At 42.0% G+C, this 21,336-nt stretch overlaps 1 protein-coding gene across 1 annotated transcript in view; it reads left to right on the top strand.

The window, feature by feature from the left end:
* DCDC1 (doublecortin domain containing 1) overlaps positions 1 to 21,336 on the top strand; it is a gene marked incomplete at both ends in the record, with an annotated part of 271,836 nt that overhangs the window by 85,566 nt on the left and 164,934 nt on the right. The window contains one exon of the mRNA XM_083357546.1: positions 1,997 to 2,089. Coding sequence (XP_083213672.1) covers positions 1,997 to 2,089 — 93 coding nt within the window. The remainder of the gene's footprint in view (positions 1 to 1,996; positions 2,090 to 21,336) is intronic.

The following is a 21,336-nucleotide window of genomic DNA, read 5'->3' as shown; positions in this document are numbered from 1 at the left end:
AATTAGCATATTAGGAAGAATCCAATCTAAATTTAAGTTCAGTGGCTTTCAGTGGGAAATGCATAAACACTGCTAAGCTTGTAAGCCGCCCTGAGTCTTCGGAGAAGGGCGGGATATAAATGGAATTAAAATAAAAAATAAAATAAATAAATAAAACACTGGAATTAGCCACATTATATTTTATATATACATGAGCGAGGTTGAGATTGTGTGTTTCTTTTGTGTCATGCTGTTATCCAAAGTTTTGTTAGTTGTATTTGTGGAATATTTAGCAATCCATTCGTAGCTTACAATTAGAGTTTGGGGATCAAAGTATTCAGTTTAAAATGCAAGGAGTTATGTAGTTTTAATAGTTATAAATATAGCATTCATGTATACACGGTAGAGAGCAAGTTTGGTTTAATGGTTAAGGTCCTGGCTTAATTTGCGTTCTAATCTTGTCTAGTTCTTAGATAGGAAAGCCAGCAGGGTGATCCTGGACCAGTCATTCTCTCTCAGTCTAACCACAGGACTGTTGTGGCAAAAATAGGAGGAGGATGGAGTATTAGGTATATTTGCTGCCTTGAGCTATTTATAAAAAATAAAAAGGTAAAAAATTAAAAATTCTTTTAAAAATAGTTGAGTTTCCCAGTAGCATAAAATAGTTGTTCTTCAGTCGCTAAGTCATGTCCAGTTCTTCACAACCCCATGGACCATAGCAGGCCAGGCTCCCTGGACTTCCGCTGCCTCCCAGAAATTGATAAAATTTTACAGTGCTAGTAATTGGTGGTGACACTGATTGAAATTCTAAACGTAAGATTGCTGAAATCCCATTGATTAAGCAAATGAAATATGTTTTCTATGTTCAGAATGTACACTTTTTTGTAAACATTTGAATTAAAGCAGAAATTGTTTTAAAGATCTACCAACTTAATTGTGACTGATAACACCTAGCTGATAATTGTTAGGCATTTTTACAAAACTAAAAGTGATACTAGAAGATAGTTGTATAAGCTATGGCTCTGGAGTAATCAACCTGTAATCCTATATACATTACTGTTGAAAATATTTCCAATCCTAAAATTCCTCATCCTTATCTCATTATCTTAATCTGCCTCAATCCTTATGTATGATGCAGAACAGGTTATTGAGAGGATACAGTTTATATTGTTCTAGATGATAGTAATCATATGCTTAGCTCTCTTACATTTCATATTCTCATATATATTTTAATACAAATAATTGCCCAAGTAAATTATACATTTCCTTCCTTCCTTCCTTCCTTCCTTCCTTCCTTCCTTCCTTCCTTCCTTCCTTCCTTCCTTCCTTCCTTCTCCCTCCCTCCCTCCTTCCCTCCCTCCCTCCCTCCCTCCCTTCTCTGAGTTTATTTGTACATTACTTTTAATTTTTATTTATTTTGCATTTTAGGAGACCTTGTGAAACAGAAGTTTCATGTTGTTCTAATGAGTGATCAATTACATATATCCTTGTGGTAATATTAAGATATTACATTCATGTGTTTCTTGTGGTAACATTATATATATTACATGAAATGATAGATAATGGTTTCATGTTGTTCTAATGAGTGATCAATTACATATATATTTTTAGTAAAGAATAATAAATCTAAATGCATAGAAGATGGGAGGACTGAGTCTTAAAAAGGAAGAAAAGAGACTTGTCTTCTTTAGATTTTAATACTTGGAAGTGCTACAATTAACACTGAATAATTTTTTCCCAATATGAAAATATTACTTCCACTAGAAATCCAGGCATCTACATATGTTTATTCAAAGGCATGCATACAAAGTTTAAACTCCTATAGGCCTAGTCAATCTGTACATTTTGTGAAGCATATCAATCATATGTAAGAATGTATCCGAGAGTTTACTTATTAAACTTTCTTACAGCAGGATTAGATTGGAAGTCAGGATTTTATTTTACTTTATGTAGGAAAATAGAGAAATGTGGAATGTGGTTCAATAAAGTTGATGGAAAATATGTTGTCATATTTTAGCTGGATTTTGCCACTTTTGGCCAGAAAGAGAAAACAACAGACAAGAGTGTTTTATCAATGAAGAAGCAAGAAATGCTGTCAGAACAACACAAAGTAAGTAAAAATATTTTAAACTGATATATAATTTTCTAGATTTAACATATTATTCTGTTGCTAAGTGTTTTCCTTGAGTTACATATATTCTCTTCTATTGAAATGTGTTGAGTTCAGATAGGTACAGTGAACTTCACACTAGCTCTTCCCCTGCAATTCCCAGGAGTTTAAGACAGAGAGACATAAAAGACACAACCAGGCTTATAAATAAAATACAGTTCTAGTCTTCCTGAATTCTATTTCCTGGCCTGATCTACCTTGAAAGTCTAACAGGGAGGCATTAAGAAAACAATATCAAAAACATAGGAGCCTCTCTTACACTAAGATTATTGCAATATTATTTACACTGACTGGCTACCGGGTTTCATTCGTATTTACTAACAGTAGTATCTGAATGTGCTAAAAAGTGAACCTGGACTTTTTGAATGCAAAGCATAAAAGTGTAAAATGTGTCTGCCTGTCTTTCCATACGTCCATCCATTTTCTCAGTCACTTCTTGTAAGACTTAATCTGTAGTCTTTTACTCATCTTCATTGTCTTATTCTGCAGCTGGTCCAGTTTCTTTGAAACTTTCTTAAAACATAACCTCTTCTCCCCCCCCACCCCACCCTGCCAGAATTTGAGATGTGATTTGATCAGTGCTTTTTCTGATTTGGATATTATGTATTTATTGAGGCAGGCAATAATTGCATTTGCCATTTTAGCAGCGGTGTCATGTTATTGATGATGATGATAACTTTATTGTCACTTTGAATGTACACCAATCGGCATACATCAAAATGAAATTTCATTGCATACAGCTCTCAAAGGGTCACCACCTCCGATATATACTCCTTGTTCGGGGCCTGCTCAAATTTCACATTGTCCATTTTAGTCTCTAGGGAGTGAACGATGGCAAACAGGACAGATGGAAATGGGGCTCCATGTGGATTAGCCCTCAAGTTAGCTTGTATTCTGACAACCTCGCCTTCTTTCCTTTTTCTGATGCTGACTCTTCCACCCTTTCCTTAAAGAGGCCTTGCTTCTTTTCGCCCCTGGAGCACGCTGCTGCCGCCACCACCAACTCCTCCAAAAGCCTCTCTCTTTTCCTCTGGGCCTGCCGACAGCCTGTTTGACTGTTGACTCCTGTTTTACTATTGAGGGTCCTTCCATGAGGCCATGATCACAAACACTATTGCAGCAGCTAATGATTATTAACTGAAGTCATGTGAGAATGATCAGCGGCAACCTGTGCATTTTCAAACCAACAAATAACAACCTGCAAAAATTTGAGGCAACCCCTCTCCTTTCCGGTTGCCATATTAATTCATAGTGATTGGGGGAAATGAAATAGGTCAGTTTGCAAAAGTCTGCAAAGCTAACTATAAAGATTGACACTCCAGACTCAGTGCAGCCCAAGTAGGAAGTCATGGAGAAAGCAGTCCCACAAAATGAGAAGTTGCCCACCTCCGTGTTCAACTGAAACTGTGAAACAAGATTTGCTGTTTGTAATTTTGACAGCCAAGTCAGAAGGAAATCAGCCTAGCTGCCCATGGATGTTGTCACGATAAGAACAAAATAGCTATACTCAAAAGGTAGGAATGGCACTGTGGATTCAGGTAGTCCTTGACTTACAATTATTCATTTAGTAACCGTTTGAAGTTACAACAACACTGGGAAAAGTGATGAATGGCTGGTCCTTGACCTTACAACTGTTGCAGCATCCCCACAGTCATTTATTCAAAATTCAAGTGCTTGGCAATCGGCATGTATTTACGATAGTTGCATAATCCTGGGATCACATGATCACTATTTGCAGCTTTCCTAGCAGGCCTCCAACAAGCAAAATCAATGGGGTGATCCAGACTTGCTTAATGACCACATGATTCACTTAACCACTGCAGTGATTCACTTAACAACTGTGGCAAAAAAGGTTGTTAAATCATGCACAGCTTTTAAAACAATCATCTGGCTTGGCAAGGGAAAATTCTGGTACCAATTGTGTTGTACAAGGGCAATTTGGAAATAAACCTCCGTTTGAGCATGTGCAAGAAATAGGCGGGGATAGCAATGCCTGTCCTATGGCGCCATGCACAGTAGTTCAGTGGGCAGTGAGGAGTGGAAAGAGAAGGTTGTGTTGCAGTTGACTTGTCCGCTAGATCAATTGGATATGAACCCCGCCGTAAAAACTCCCGCCAAATGTGAAGTGCACGCGGTAATACGATTCCTTTGTGCAAGAAAACTTTCATCAGCTGCGATTCATCAAGTTTTTTTGCACACAGGAATCATATTACTGCACATACTTCACATTTGGTAGGATTTTCTATGACAGGGTTCATTTTCAATTGATCTAGTGCAGGAGTAGGGCAACTTTGGCTCTTTTATGACTCGTGGACTTCAACTCCCAGAATTCTGGCTCAGGAATTCTGGGAGTTGAAGTCCACGAGTCATAAAAGAGCCAGGGTTGCCTAACCCTGATCTAGTGGATGGGTCAACTGGAACACAATCTTCTCCTTCCAGTCCTACTGCCCACTGAACTACTGCGCATGGCGCCACAGGACAGGCATTGCTATCCCTGCCTATTTCTCGCTCATGATCAAACGGAGGTTTATTTCCAAATTGCCCTCGTTTGTTGAGGATTATGTGTACCTATGAGGATTTTAAATGTAAGGAAAGGGCTTCTTTGAAAAACCAACTCTGCTCAGTGTATTTTAGGTTTGTTTCATACATTTCAATATTTTAAAAGGTTATAAAAATTGTCCCTAACAATTCACACTGAATAAACTCATCCAAACTGTAAGCAAATTACAGTATTTTAAATCACTATATTTAATAGATTTGGTTCCTTTCTTTTTGCTTTCATTTACTACTATAATGCTAAAGGAAATGTTAACTAAACTCTTATTTCCATAGAAAAGCTGTAGTTCACAGTGTCAAGACATAGTGTGCTAATCATAAGATTCTTCAGGAAATATTGTAATGCAAAACTATTAAATCAAGATTTTCTTTGCAAAGCTTCATGCTGTGAACTTGACAGCATATTCTACAAATGAAATAATGCAAAATTGCTATAAAGCAAAGTGGAACATTATCTTCATGCAGATTTATAGAGTAGCCTAGCTTATTCTCGCAGAAAGAAGATTAGGAAATGTTACTAATGCTATGGTGCTATTAATAATACCTTTTTCCTGCTATTTTGATCTTCGACAATGTACTAATCATTTTTTTTCTTAGAGGTCCACAATTAATTCATTTATTGCATATAGGATACATTGAGATACGATAACTACAGAGTATCCCTCTGGTTTGTTTTCTGGGTTTTTTTTATGGGGATGTCCTCTGATAAGTTATCTCAGTAGGTATCTTATGAAAGGTTAGTAGATCTAAAACAAGCTTTGGGAACTTACATCCTTACCACACTGATCTTGACGATGAACCAAGATGAACATTTTCACATTAAACTACGATTCAAATTCAGTCATACAGATTTCTAAGGCCCTTCTCTTTCAATAGCAACTAATCCTCAAAAAGAAGCTTGAGCATCAATCTAGGAAGGCGGAAGAAACTAGATATGCACACATATGCATATGCTTTTTAAAACTTCTAGCTAGGCATGATACTTTATTCTGGAAATAATCATTGTTGTCATCAGTCATTCAGTCATGTCTGATCCTCAGCCATTCTATGGATCAGCAGTCTCCATGCCCCTCTATCTCGCACCACCTTCTTCAGATCCACCATGATCATTCCAGTGTCGTCCTTTATAATGTCCCACCAGTGGGTGATAGAGTGGCCACTTCTTCTTTTTTGCTGATCACTCCCAGCATGATTGACTTTTCGAGTGAAACAGTTCTCATGACATGACCAAGCATGACAGCCTCTGTTTGGCAATCTTGGCTTCCTGAAATATTTTTGGTGAGTTTCGATCTAGGACTTCTTTGATATTTTTGCAGTCTATGGGATACATATTAGTCACCTCCAACTCCACAGTTCAAAGGTATCCACTCTTCTCCTGTCTGCCTTTTTCAGAGTACACGTTTCACTGCCATAAGTAGCAAGGAAATAATAGTTTTTTATTAATAAATTATACTAGTCACTCCAATAAGAAGTACAATTTACACTTCTTTGTATTGCAAGCCTCACTTTGGTGAAAAAAACCCTAGAAAAGTATTCTCCTGTATTATGGTATTTTTAGAAAAAAATGCCATTTTTTCCTTTTTTTAAAAAAAAAATCCCAGTTACCTTATTCTCATACATATGATTATTAACAAACATATTTTATATGGTAATAAACAGAAGTAATTTATTTTATTTATTTCATTAAGTTTAAGAGGCTTCCCAATTCTTTAATTACCGTGGGTTACATAAAATAAAAAGCATCATTATAATACAGATAAAATACAAATGGGAAATGTCCAGGAAAAAGCCAAAAGAAATACAGAGAACCTACCACTCACTGCAGTCCAGATTTGAGAGGAAAGCCAAGTTTTGAAGGTCCTTTTAAATACAGTCAAAACAGAGGCCAGATGAATCTAAAAAGAATGATGTTCCTAAGTACAGAAGTGGCCAACTTAAATGTTTCCAGATGAAAACGTAGGAGAATTGAGCAAACAGATAAGTGAACCCTTAGCAGGAGTTTTTCAGAGGAGTTCCCTCTGAGGAGAGGGAAAATACTATGTAAGAGGAAGAGAAAGACCTGGGCAGAGGGGTGGAGATTACAGATTAGCTTCTACTGACTGCTTCCTATGCATTGCTAATTGATTCCTGCAGTTATTTCTTGAAAGCTGCTGACTGCCTACTTTGTCTGGATGTAAGGACCTACCTTTGTTTTTGGCTGATATGGCTGAGGCAGCTTCAGAGGACATATAAGAAAGGCAGCTTTCAGAGAATAAATTCACTAAAGGAGTAGAACAGGGAAATGACTGAGAACCCTCATAAACAGGAGAACAGGGCGATTCACCACCACATCTGGTAAAGAGGTCTAGGGAGAAGATTTTTTGTTTGTGGATTATTATTCATCAGAAGAACATGGAGCTAGAGAACTTCTCTCATGATCAACAGGCCTTTTTAATTTTGCTTCCTAAAGATGATGAGACTCCACCTGCCACAGGCTGCTTGGCCTCCTGACTAAAGGCCCACCTCTCAACTTTTAAAGGAAGAAATGTTTCAATTTAAAACAGAATGTACTTGTGGGAGGATGACGCCAAGAAGTCTCCCAGAAGATAAAATAAAAATGGAAGGAATAGAGACATGGAGAGATGTGACATAAAGGCCCTGGTCTATAAATAAAACAACCCTTATTTTCTCAACCTTCAGAATTGATTCCAGGGCCTGCCTTCCGATGACCTCCTAGATTAAAAGCCTTGCCCACAAATATCAGGAAGTAAGGAAGAAGAAGACTCTACAACTCCAAAAAGGTAAATATTCCTGCCTCCAGGTAGTGGTGATCAGAGACTCCCTACTGAGAGCAGGAGAGCAAAGCAGTAATCTTTCAGTTGGATAGTTTACCAAGAGAAATGTGCTGTCTTCCTGGGCCACAGATCAAGATATGAAGAAAAGGTTTCTGAGACTCTTTATGTACTCTAACAATTATTCCTTTCTCCTCATCAAATGACATAACAAATGGGAACAAGTGACATATAGGAGAAGAGATGTTACCTCCCATTGATAGAGCACGCAATCTGGGCGTCCTCCTAGATTCACGACTCAGTTTTGAAGATCACATTGGAGCCGTGGCTAGGGGGGCATTTGCACAGATTCGTCTTATATACCAATTGCGCCCCTTTTTGGACCGAGATGCCCTACGTACAGTCACCCACGCACTCGTTACCTCCCGTATTGATTACTGTAATGCTCTCTACATGGGGCTGCCCTTGAAGACCACCCAGAGGCTTCAGCTGGTGCAGAATGCAGCTGCACGGGTTGTGATGGGAGCTCCCCGATACTCCCATATTATACCCCTCCTGCGTGAGCTGCATTGGCTACCAGTTGCCCTCCGGGTGAGATTTAAGGTGCTGGTACTTACCTTTAAAGCCCTACATGGCTTAGGTCCGGGATACTTGCAGGACCATCTGCTGCCGGGAACAAATTCCCATCGTCCAGTATGCTCACACAGAGAAGGCCTCCTCAGGGTACCGTCAGCTAGGCAATGTCGGCTGGCGACCCACAGGGGGAGGGCCTTCTCTGTGGGAGCGCCAACCCTATGGAATCACCTCCCCCCTGAGCTTCGGATAGCCCAAAACCTCCAATCCTTTCGCCGCGGCCTCAAAACACACCTGTTCCACCAGGCTGACCTAGACTGACAGGCATTTTAATTAATTTATATTTAGTATTTTTAATTCATTTTTTAAATTCTCTAATTTTTTATTGCACTGATGTTCTCAATTTCATTTTATCTTGATTTATGTACTTATTATATGTTTTGTTGTTAGCCGCCCTGAGTCCTTCGGGAGATAGGGCGGGATATAAATCCCATCAATAAATAAATAAATAAATAAATAAATAAATAAATAACATGATGGAATCATGAAGATGTTGCAAGAGATTAATGAAGGAGGGTGAAAGAGCTGGGGACACAAGTGGTGTTTTCCTCAATGTTCTTGTTGAAGGATATGGTCCAGGAAGAGGGAGAAGAACATTGCAAACGAATAATAGAAGTCTCTTGAGGGAAGAGGAAGAATGTTTTGGGAAGGTGCTTTGCAGACTTGATCTGGAAGGCTTCAAATTGAAACCTGAAGGGGATGAAAAAGATGGTGTAATGTCAAGCATTGGGAACAGGATTGGGAGGCATATGTAGGTTGTCTGGAAGGAAGGAACATTAAATTATGTGACTCAAGTATTCTAGTGATTCTCAAACTTGCAGAGCATGGGGAAACAAGGGGAAGAAATAGAAATTTTCATGCAGGAATTTGAATATAATTTAGTAGGCATTATTGAAATTTAAGGGACATGGGGGCTCAGTGGGTTAGGACGCTGAGCTTGTCGATCAGAAGGTCAGCAGTTTGGCGGGTCGAATCCCAAGTGCCGCGCAACAGAGTGAGCGCCTGTTACTCGTCCCAGCTTCTACCAACCTAGCAGTTCGAAAGCACGTAAAAATGCAAGTAGAAAAATAGGGACCACTACGGTGGGAAGGTAACAGCATTCCGTGTGCCTTTGGCGTCTAGTCATGCCGGCCACATGACCACGGAGACATCCTCGGAAAAGCGCTGGCTCTTCGGCTTTGAAACGGAGATGAGCACCGGCCCCTAGAGTTGGAAATGTCTAGCACACATGTCCTGGGGAACCTTTACTTTTACCTATTGAAATTTAATAAAATGAAAGTCATAAATGGAAATGCAAAGATGGAAAGGTATGGTTTATTTAAAAGGAATAAGACAGATAAAAGGAGAGAAGAAACATTTTATGTGAAGGAGGGGCAGAGGTTTATGGCTAGCCACTGATAAAGATGGCATGCTGAGCTTCCTGGTTTTTCCCCTACCTAGCTATTTTTTCTAATATTGTTAAGTTATCTTACTAAATATTTTATCAAGTAGTAAGATAATTTAAGCAGGATATTAAGGAAGGACATACTGCATAAAGAAAAGGGAATTAAAGCTTATTTGGAAGACCTGGAGAAGGTTAAAAAGGCATCCCTTCCAGCAACGAAGAAAAAGCAATGAAGGAAGAAAGCACTCCTCACAGGCATGGACAGACATCTGATATGGATATAATTGGACAAATAAAAAACAACTTTAAAAAGTATGGAAGACAGAATGATATAAACACATGGTGGGAGTAATTGAAGACTGGGCAGGTACGTATGAGCAATGAGGAAACAATTTAAGGAAATGTCATGACAAATGGCAGATATGGCTCAGGTAGGCAGCAAAGCTTGTAATATGGCCACAAGTAATACTTTAGAGACAAGCAAGACTCAAAAGAATATTTCTGAAATAAAGATTGAGTTGGCAGATTTATAGGCTTGTAACAGGAGAAATAATTTAAGGATCAAAGGAATGTCAGAGAAAACTGGAACAACGATTTGACTATAGTACTTATTTGATTTCTAAAATTAATGGCCTGAGGTCCAATTTGAACCTGACAAAGATATTGAAATGCTGACTGCATTTGCTGCCCTAGAAAAACCCAGAAACCTAGAATCATTTTTATCAGATTTGTAAACTCAAACATAAAAGTCTGTGGAGATTCTTAAGTCATCCAGATCATAGTTCTCTAAAGAGTGCTTTTTCAAAAGGCAGCTGGATTGTTTTTTCCTTGAGGAAGAAGAACAAAACATTTAATTTCTCATCCAAGAAACTTCATCAGTTGTGATTTTGGGGGGGGGAGAGGATGGAGTATAGGTTCTAACTTGGGGGTGGGGGTGGAAGGATTGTATTTCTTTGTAGTCATCTGGTCCATTAGCATTCTTTGTGAGAACTCTTGAGGCCCCTTGGCAGTTTATCTTTGCCCTCAGGGTGCATTGGTTGTGGAATCTTCTTGGCACTGCTGCAAGAGCTGCTTTGTAGATGGGAGATCTACAAAGATCCTTCCCCCTCTGTTGGGAGAGGGCAATTCATTGTTAACATGCAGGTAGACAGCTGAATCTTGACCTGTTGGGTTTGATCTCCTATGTTGTACCATGTGCTTGTGGTTGTTTTGTTTCACCAATATACAGATCTGCACATGTTCACTGCATCGTATTGCATATATCACATTGCTCGGTTTTTGTCTGGGTGTTTTATCCTTGGGGTGGACAAGCTTCTGCCTTATTGTATTCTTGGGTTTAAAGTGTACATGTACAGTACGTTGTGTTGGTTGAAAATTCTTCTGAGCTTTTCAGATATTCCTGCAACGTACAGAATGACAATGTTTATTTATTTATTTATTTATTTATTAGTTTTTATAAACCGCCCTTCTCCCGAGGGACTCGGGGCGGTGTACAGAGGAAGGAAGGTATACAGATGAACAATAAAAAGTAATAAAAACAATAGTGAAAACAAACTGGGACCCCAATTAACGCTATCATGCCAGGCCGGACTGCTGGAACAGGAAAGTTTTTAAGTCGCGACGGAAGGTACGGAGGTCGGGGGCCATCCGGATTTTGGTTGGTAAACTGTTCCAGAGGGCCGGCGCACCCACTGAGAATGCCCTCCCCCTGGGGGCCACCAGCCGACATTCCTTGAGCGGTGGCACCCTGAGGAGGCCCTCTCTGTGGGAGCGCACAGGACGGTGGGGTGCTGACATCGGCAGAAGGTGCTCCCGTAGGTAGTCCGGACCCATGCCATGTAGGGCTTTGTATGTCATTGTTAGCACCTTGAACTTCACTCGGAAGGCAACCGGAAGCCAGTGCAGCGCACGGAGGAGAGGTGTGATATGGGAGTATCGGGAGGCTCCCAAGAGTGTCCGTGCCGCCGCACTTTGCACCAGCTGAAGCTTCCGAGTGGATCTCAAGGGCAGCCCCATGTAGAGAGCGTTACAATAGTCTAGGCGAGAGGTCACAAGGGCATGGGTGACTGTACGTAAGGAATCCAGGTCTAGATAAGGCCGTAGTTGGCGAACTAGTCGAACCCGGGAGAAGGCCCCCTTGGTCACAGCTCCTATGTGGTCTTCTAGGGAGAGCTGCGAGTCTAGGAGGACACCCAGGTTGCGGGCCCTATCAACAGGGGGTAGTAACATGTCCCCGATGTTAAGCAATGGGACATTCTGAATATCCTGGTTTGCCGGAACGTACAGCCATTCAGTCTTGTCCGGGTTCAGTTGAAGCCTGTTCCTCCCCATCCATTCCCGGACCGCTTTCAGGCAGCGGGACATCACGTCTAGGGCATCACTGATATTGTTTGGAGTTGAGATAAAAAGCTGGGTGTCATCAGCATACTGATGGAACCCTACTCCAAAACTGCGAATGATCTCACCCAGCGGTTTCATGTAGATGTTGAACAGGAGAGGCGAGAGGACCGACCCCTGAGGGACTCCGCAAGCGAGAGGCCTCGGGGTCAACCTCTGTCCCCCTGTCAGCACCGACTGCGAGCGACCCTGGAGAAAGGAGGAGAACCAACGCAGAACCGTGCCTCCCACTCCCAGTCCCCTGAGGCGTCGCAGCAAGATACCATGGTCGATGGTATCGAAAGCCGCCGAGAGGTCTAATAAGACTAGGACAGAGGAATAGCCCCTGTCCCGGGCTCTCCAGAGATCATTCATCAGAGCGACCAAAGCCGTCTCCGTGCTGTAGCCCGGCCTGAAGCCCGATTGGTACGGGTCTAGATAAACCGCTTCATCCAGGATCTGAGGAAGTTGGTGCGCCACCACGCTCTCAACAACCTTCGCAAGGAAGCGAAGATTGGAGACTGGACGAAAGTTATTTAAAGAGGATGGGTCCAAGGTGGGCTTCTTGAGGAGAGGTCTCACCACCGCCTCCTTCAAGGCGGTGGGGAAGTGACCCTCACTCAGAGAAGCAGAGATGACCGCTAGGAACCATCCACGTGTCCCCTCTCGAGCTGCATAGGCCAGCCAGGAAGGGCACGGGTCCAGTAAGCATGTGGAGGAGCTCAACCTTCTCATAATCCTGTCCACTTCCTTAGGAGTTACAGGATCAAATTCATCCCAGATGACGTCGACAAGACTGTCCATGTCTTGTTCTTCCATCTCAGCCCAGTTGGAGTCCAGGCCAGTTCGAATCCGAGCAATTTTATCCAGCAGATATTGACCGAATTCCTCGGCTCGACCCTACAAGGGTTCCTCCCTCACCTCTTGGTTTAATAGGGAGCGAGTCACCCTGAACAAGGCAGCCGGGCGATTATCTGCGGACGCGATGAGGGTGGAAAAATAGTTGGATTTTGCCACCCTTATCACAGCGAGATAAGACCTGGTGAGGATTCTTAGTCGCAATCGGTCGGATTCGGATCGGCTGGATCTCCAACGGCTCTCTAGGCCCCGTCTCCGACGCTTCATCTCCCGGAGCTCCTCGGTGAACCATGGGGCTCGCTGGGATCTGCGCCGGGTCAGAGGCCGCAAGGGTACAACTCGGTCCAGAGCCTCCGTGGCTGCCTTTTCCCAGGCTTCCACTAAGGCATCCGCCGAGCTGTGAGCAGGGAGTGCATGCGTGTCCCTAAGCGCTGCCTGGAACTTATCAGGGTCCATTAGGCGCCTAGGGTGGTACCATCTGACTGGCACCGTGCACCCACGGTGGGGGGTGGCAAGGGGGAAGTCTAGCCGCAGGAGGTGGTGATCGGTCCATGACAGGGGCGTAACAGTTGTGGTGCCCCCACCGATATCATCACGCCACCGTCCAGACAAGAACACCAAGTCTGGGGTGTGGCCTCTCTCATGAGTCGGTCCAGAAATTATTTGCGACAGGTCCATGGCCGCCATGGAAGCCATGAACTCCCGAGCCAGTTCTGACGATCCTCCCAGGGACGGTAGATTAAAGTCGCCCAAGACCATGAGTCTTGGGAATTCAACCACCAACCCTGAGAGGGCATCGAGTAGCTCGGGCAGGGCCGCCGCTGCACGATTAGGTGGTAGGTACGCCAGCAGCAGGCCCAACTGCGCCCCTGGGCCGTATCTCAGTAGGAGAGACTCACACCCGACCATCTGAGGGACGGTGGTCTCTCGCGGGCTAAGGGATTCCCTGATGATAACTGCCACTCCCCCACCCCTCCCATGAGCCCGAGGCTGGTGCAGCACCTGGAAACCTGGCGGGCAGAGGTCAACCAGAGGAACACCACCTTCTGGGCCCAGCCAGGTTTCTGTGATGCAAGCCAGGTCCGCATGCTCGCTCTCCACTAGGTCACGAATGAGGTGGGCTTTGTTAGCTACGGACCTTGCATTCAGGTAGACCAGCCTTAGCATGGGAGGGGGCGCACCTTTGCTCCCGGGTCCTCCGGGGGAGAACAGAGGGTCGGAGCGTCTCACCGCTTTTACAGAGCGGAGATGACACTCCCGGTGATGATATGGCCCTCTGTCTGTGCACCTTCTGCCATTCCCCACCATCCTAGGGATGGGATGTTTGTCAATACGCCACTGGGTGTTATCGGCGACTGGTCCTCGTTGTACGCCGTCGCGAATGGTCGTGGGCCTGGCATGCGTTATGGTGGCTGGAAGGCGTGCCTTTCCCGCGCAACCATAGTCTTCTCCCTCCCCCCTCCCTAACCCCACAAAAAACTTAGCTAAGAACTTAATCAGGGGCCTCTTGTTGGGCTTATGCTGGAGGCCCCTGACCCTGCCCGGCCATCTCTCAGAGGCCCAGTGGTTGGGCCCGTCATTGAGGTTGGATGTGATGCAGGCGGGTCGCACCCAGGAGAGTGGGGAACCCCTGAGGGCGTGTAGTACTGTGCTGGAGTATTGAACGAGCATAGTCATAAGGGGTTCCGGGAAGGCAGTCCCCTGGATGGTGAATTGTAGGAGGGTCGAGTCGGGTAGGTGCGTTTCTGGATCGTCGCCCTGCCACTGCCACTTGGCCGGGCGAACACCCAGAAGCAGGCCATTCCTCATCCTCTCACAATGGGTTGTGACTCTGCTTCCGGGGGTGGTCCAGAACGTACTCTGGGTGAAGCAAACCCCATAGAGCTCTCACCTTTATGGGGTTGCAGGTGTAAGGCCAAGCCACTCTGCCACCGTGGCTTGCACCCAGGCCCGTTATGTCCTGTGGGGAGAGAGTGGGCAAGGGTGGTTGAGAGTGGGTAGAAGGCAAGATGGAGGGATTCATTAATTGGCGTCAGCTCTGGTGGTTCAGCCGCCCAAACAGTTCTCTCCCTGATCCTCTGGGCGTTGTTCCTGGCCACAGCTCCGTGGGCCCCTATTGGTTGGGGACCGTCCAGAGCGTGGCCTCCCAGAGGTATGTTGCTACGTTCATTGATGTCTTCTTTGTCTGTAATGGAGGAATGCCTGTTGGTTCTTTTTCTGAATTTGATGAAGGTCCAGTTAGGATAACCACAACGTCTGAGGGATCCCTTGACATGTTTTAGTTATTTTTCTTTTCCCTCTTTACTGGTAGGCAATTCAGCCTGGTGGTGTAGGGTTCTAATCACTCCCATTCTGTGTTCCAGTGGGTGATGAGAATAAAAATGTAAATATTGATTTGTATGTGGGTTTTTTTTGTTAACTGAAATGTTAGGGCTTCTATCTTCCTTAATGTGCACAATATTTGGGTAGGAACATAAGGAAAGGGAAACAACCAAGGTATTGTGTGAGGGTATGTAATAGACTGCCAGGTTAGGCAGAAAATCTAGAGAATGCAGTCCTGAACTAGATCACAGAAATTTCACAGAAGAAAGCAGTAATAACAGAAAACTTCAATATCTGGAAAACAGCTTGACTATAAGATCAAAATTATTCCTCAGTGGTTACTGTTGCTTACTGTTTCATTTCCCACAAGGTTGAAGAAGAAAATAGGACTGACTCTGATTTTAATTAGCTGGTCAAAAAGGTAAAAGAGAGAGCGATCACATCATTTTGAGATTCAAAATACTATAAATTGAAAATTAATTTGGAGCAAAGTTGTATATGCACACTGGATTTCAGGAAAGTCAATTTCAGCGGATTTTGAGAAGTATTAGGCAGGATCCCATTGTCAGAAATCCTTCAGTCAAAGGAAATATAGGAAGATTGGGAACTGCCTAACCATAAAAGGTAAAAGGTAAAGGTTCCCCCGCACATGCGTGCTAGTCGTTTCCAACTCCAGGGGCCGGTGCTCATCTCCGTTTCAAAACCGAAGAGCCAGCGCTTGTCCCAGGACGTCTCCGTGGTCATGTGGCCGGCATGACTAGACGCCAAAGGCGCATGGAACGCTGTTACCTTCCCACCATAGTGGTCCCTATTTTTCTACTTGCATTTTTACGTGCTTTCGAATTGCTAGGTTGGCAGAAGCTGGGACGAGTAACAGGCGCTCACTCTGCTACGTGGCACTCAGGATTTGATCCACCAAATTGCCGACCTTCTGATCGACAAGCTCAGCATCCTAACCCACTGAGCCACCGTGTCCCTTTCCTAACCATACAGTATCCCAATGAAAGAAAAAAAGAGAATAAGAAACTGCTTAGGTAACTTCTGTGGCTGCATAAAGTGCTTTCAATTGAGTGAAGAATTAAAAGGGACCTCTACAGAAAATGGAAAGGGAGTATAATCATGCAGAAGACATACCTGCAATTATTGAATTACAGATAAAAGCTAATATCTGCAAAAAGAAAGTCAGAAAAGCTAGAGGACAGAAAGATTCTAACAAGTGACTTTTCTCTCTAAAGGGAATCTATTCAAATGGATTTAAGAGAAACAATGACACAAGGTGAAACTGATAACCCAAGATAAGCAAAAACATATGTTTAGGGGAATAGCCAGCCATTTTGAATGACTGACCAGATTAATTATATCCAAGAGTCTTGAAAAAGTTCATGTATTCATCTTAAAGCTCCTAAGACCTTTGAAAAATCTTAGAGGATGAGCATGATGCCATAGGATTGAAGAAAAGCTAATATTCTTACCTTTAAAAGGAACAAAAACAAGACCTGGGTAATTACCGACTGGTTACCTTAATACTGGATCTTGCACAATGCTGAAACATTTTATTAAGTAATACTGGATCTTGCACAATGCTGAAACATTTTATTAAGCAATTTGGGAGAATTTGGAAAAGAATGCATTGCTTTGCAGGAACTATCATCTATTCTTCAAGAACAAGTTCTGCCAGACCAGATGGATCATTGTGTAGGAATATCAGAAATCCCTGCAGCTCCCCTTTGGATTTAGGTCTAGGGGCTTGTTGGATAGCTTTTAGCTTAGCTTCTGATGGATGGATTCCAGCAGCATCTATCCGGAATCCCAAGAAATCAGTAGAGTCCACTCCAGTTTGACACTTTTCTTTTTTTTAACTTTAACCCCGCTTCACAGAACCGTTGAAGCACTGCTCTGAGGCGATCTGCTAGGACTGCTGCAGATTCTCCTGCTATCAGGACATCATCAAAATAGGGGCAGATGCCTGGTACATTTTTAGGTATCCGTTCCATAATGCTTTGAACAATGCCAGATAGTTGTCCACTCTGGAGATGTAGGACCTCCACTGTTCTGGGTGGGAGACATCAAACTCATTGAGCCTGCCAAGCTTGGCCATGGCAGGCATTCAGTGAGGTCCTTGTCGCTGCCTTCTGCTACAAGAGGAGCTGAGTTGCCTAGATCCTGGGGACAGATCCCTCAGGACAACTGTGCCTCCAGTGTGGCTTACTGGTCCCACCAGGACTCTTGTGCCTGTTCTGTCACCCAGTGACTTCAGACCTGAAAGGAGTCAGCTCTCTTCTTTAGCAGCATCCCACCTTTGTTGCCACTATTGTGTAGTGGGTTCTTGGAGACATTAACCAGACCGATTTAATGCAACAGGTTTATTTGCAGAATAACAGAACTGAACTCAACCGACAGACTGACAGCTATTTATATGTGCTGCCACTAGGCGGCAACCAATCAAATTGAAAGCTGGTTTCCCACTCAAATACAAGCTTCAATTTCCGTCCAAAATAGTTGGGGACACATTTAGATCAAACACATTAACTGTTAATATCAGTACATAACAGTTGATGCACTGATCAGTTCAGTTGTATCATAAGACTGCACTGGACTTCAACTAAACATTCAACAAAATCATCTATGAGATGCTACTAGAGAAGACAGCAAGATTCAAGCTAGACAATGGTGCCATTAAATGGATACAGACCTGATTAAATGATTTATTCCAATGATTAGTAGATCTGTGACAGGCCAAAAAGCCTTCCAAAAGCTCTGCCATTTTTTTCCATGAAAGTCCCAGAGAGAAAGATGGAGACACCAGAGACTCTTATCCAAAGTGTTGTTAGCTCAGAATCTTGTTGTGCTCTGCCCAAAGTTGCCTTGGATGAGCTGGGCAGAGCATATAAATTTGATTGATAAATAAAGTAGTAGTTTAGTAAACAAAGTATATTAGTAAACAAATAACATATAAATTTGATTAATAAAGAAAGAAACAAAACTTTTAGGCCCACATACAAGGAAGCTGCAGCCCTGGAATTTCTCATTTTCCCACTGAGTCATTGTGGTAGTTGCCCACAAACCAGTCCCTACATTCACCTGCTAGTAAAAGCCTAACCCCCAAACTCATGGGGAGATGAGTTGAATGAAATGTTGTTTGGCACAGTTATTGCATCTGCTCTTAAAATTTACACATCTCTCAGTAATGTGAGTTGTTAGTTTTAACCTCATGGGATGGATGATCACATCTGTCGTGCTTTTAAACGATGGTTTGTCTAAAGGCAGGGGTCTTCAAACTTGGCCCTTTTATGAGCTGTAGACTTCAATTCCCAGAATTCCTCAGCCAGGCATGCTGGCTGAGGAATTCTGAGAGTTGAGGTCCACAAGTCATAAAAGGGCCAATTTTGAAGACCTCAGTCTTAAGGCATTGTGTGAATTGTGTCATTTATGGCTTGCTTATTTTGCCAATTTTATTTTTAATGCATTTGTTCAATTTGTAAGCTGCTTCAAATGCCCAAGCAAATCTAGACTATGTACAATATACTTATTGTATATTTTGATAAAAATAGATCAGGATCACACTTTTTTATATTGTATTACATGGGAAAAGATTTATATTGGAAGGAAAAAGAACTTTATTCACGCAAAGTAGGCTTAATCTAGAATCGTATTCTCTTCCTTAGAACCTAATGCTTCTGTAGTACATAAACCTTTTCTACCTTATCCTCTGCTCATACTTATGAGTATTTATTCTATTTGAGAACTTGGTAATGAATGCTGACAAGATTGAGAGCAAGACTGGATCACTGAGAGTTAGAATACACAAAAGTACAATTTTTAGAAACTAACAACAACCAATCATAAGATAAAGTGTCCAGTGTGAACTAGTAATCATGGAGTGACACTTAGAGAAGTCAAATGAATCATATGGCAAGGGAGGTAAAATTTATTGAACCCAGGACATAAGCATACTTTTAAGAGGGACAATGTATTATCATATTTTATTTTTGTAGTAATCTATTTTATTAATAATAAAAATAATGTATTCTGTGTCTGAGAGAGAGTGAAGGAGGAAGGCAGGTAGGCAGGCAAGCAGGAAGGAAGGAAGGGAGGGAGGGAGGGAGGGAGAGAGGAAGGAAAAAAGGAAGGAAGGAAGGAAGGAAGGAAGGAAGGAAGGAAGGAAGGAAGGAAGGAAGGAAGGAAGGAAGGAAGGAAAATGAAACATTGCCCATATCTTGAGTCTGCCCATAGCTTTGTCAACTTTACAAGGCACTTGCTATGCCTGTTAGGTCTAATATTGCAACAAATCAGATTAAAAGAAAACAGAAATGTAGTCATAAATCAAGACATTGATTTCAGTGCATACTACAGAATAGCTAAAGAGAACAGAGTGGGTTTTTCCACTATAATTCTGTTTCCAGTGACAATTTCCATGCCAAACAACTCCATATCCTTATTTATTTACATGCATTCCTCAGTGCTGGAATAGCTGTAACATATTATGGATGTATAAGGAGTACATTCCATCTAACTGGACTATTAAAACCCAACCACAGAGATGAATTTGCTGCTACTCTAATGGAAGCATCTTATCTCAGATAGAGTGATAATCATCACTTCTACATGGCCATCAGCACTAAAAGCCAGAAAACTATATATTTGCATAAAAGAAAAAAAATTAATCCAACCAAGTGAAAAAAAGATAGGTGGTCTTCTTAGCAACTAGCTTTCTTTTCATCCTAATACTTGCAATACATCCACTCAAATTCATGCTGAGTTTTCCTGGAGAAGGAGGAGTAAAATGTGTGTTTTTTCTGAAGCACAGTGAAACTGGGTCTCCCCCCCATCAAATTATGCATATATAAATCCTTCCTTTGTGAAAAGGATTCATAGGGTCAGGTAACGTGTAAAGGGAAAAGCTACATATCTCACAGGCTTCCATGTTTCCACATGGATGCTTCTCTACACACAGATTGAAGACTGAATTATGAACAGACCTTTAAATACAGGGGTCAGAAAAGGTCAGGTTTTGTCTTCAAAAGTGTAGTTGAATGAGAAGGATGGGTTTTATTATGGGGGCAAGAAAAAAATTCACAATGTGGACGTTTTGAGGAGTTTTTGCTTATTTATTTCTATGCAGCATATCAAAATGCAGGAAGATCAATACTTAGCAATATTTTAGTTTAAAAGACATCATGTTGACGTGCAGTATAACTTACAAGGAGGACTAAATGAGCCCTCTCATTTAGTGCTAATATTACCATCTTACAACATAAACATTTTTACATCTGTCTGCCTAACTTTGCTGTTTACCCTCAATGCTGGAAACCAGGGAGAACTATGTACAATGTATTTGTTTTCTGCTATGTTTACCTAACTGCCATCTGTACAATGCTTTCCATATAGTTCACAAAATGGAGAATAAAATACATATTTAAAAGAAATATGTACTTTATTGGCCACTTGAAGTGGAAAAAGCAATTTCCTTCCCCATTGCAGTCTTCCTTGAAAGTTAGGCAGCATGGTATGCAAAGGAATATGAGGGGGAGGAGGAAAGGAAAATAACATCCATGTAGTTCAATGGCTACACTATAAAATGAATTACGGTAATTGTAATCTGCAAAATGTTTTCCTATGTCTAATTATGATTCCTATTCCAAATACTTTTGGGAGGGGATTAACTTGTTTTTCTTCATAGATTTTTTTTAATTTTAATTCCATTTATATCCCGCCCTTCTCTGAAGACTCAGGGCAGCTTACAAGCTTAGATGTAAATAGGAAGGCAGTGATGTTTTGTGGCAGGGAAGTAATATGCCACATAATATAAACAAATACTTTATATATTGTAGTGTCTGCCTTTTTTGGAGTGGGGGTGGAATCAGTTTGATAGTGATATATATATATATATATATATATATATATATATATATATATATATATATATATATATATATATATAATACCATTCATCTCTTCTATAAGGTAACTTGTTTCTCTCTCTCTCTCTCTCTCTCTCTCTCTCTCTCTCTCTCTCTCTCTCTCTCTCTCTCTCTCTCTCTCTCTCTCTGTATAATTACCATGTAACTAATTTAAACTTAAACAAAACTATTCAACAGTATGATCAACAAAACTATTTGAATAGATTGTTCATGTTAGTAAAAGTGGGCATCATTCCTGAACAAAATAGAGAGTAACAATTTTGAGAGTAACTATTTTTCAAATGGCTAGACAGAAGCCTTTGAATATAGTTAAAAGGTCTTAATAATTTCCTTAATTTCCCATCTTAATAACAGATATTCAGTGCT

This window comes from Vipera ursinii (assembly GCF_947247035.1).
Source record: "Vipera ursinii genome assembly, chromosome: 1".
NCBI lineage: Eukaryota > Metazoa > Chordata > Lepidosauria > Squamata > Viperidae > Vipera > Vipera ursinii.
This window is presented reverse-complemented; position numbering and strand designations above follow the sequence as displayed.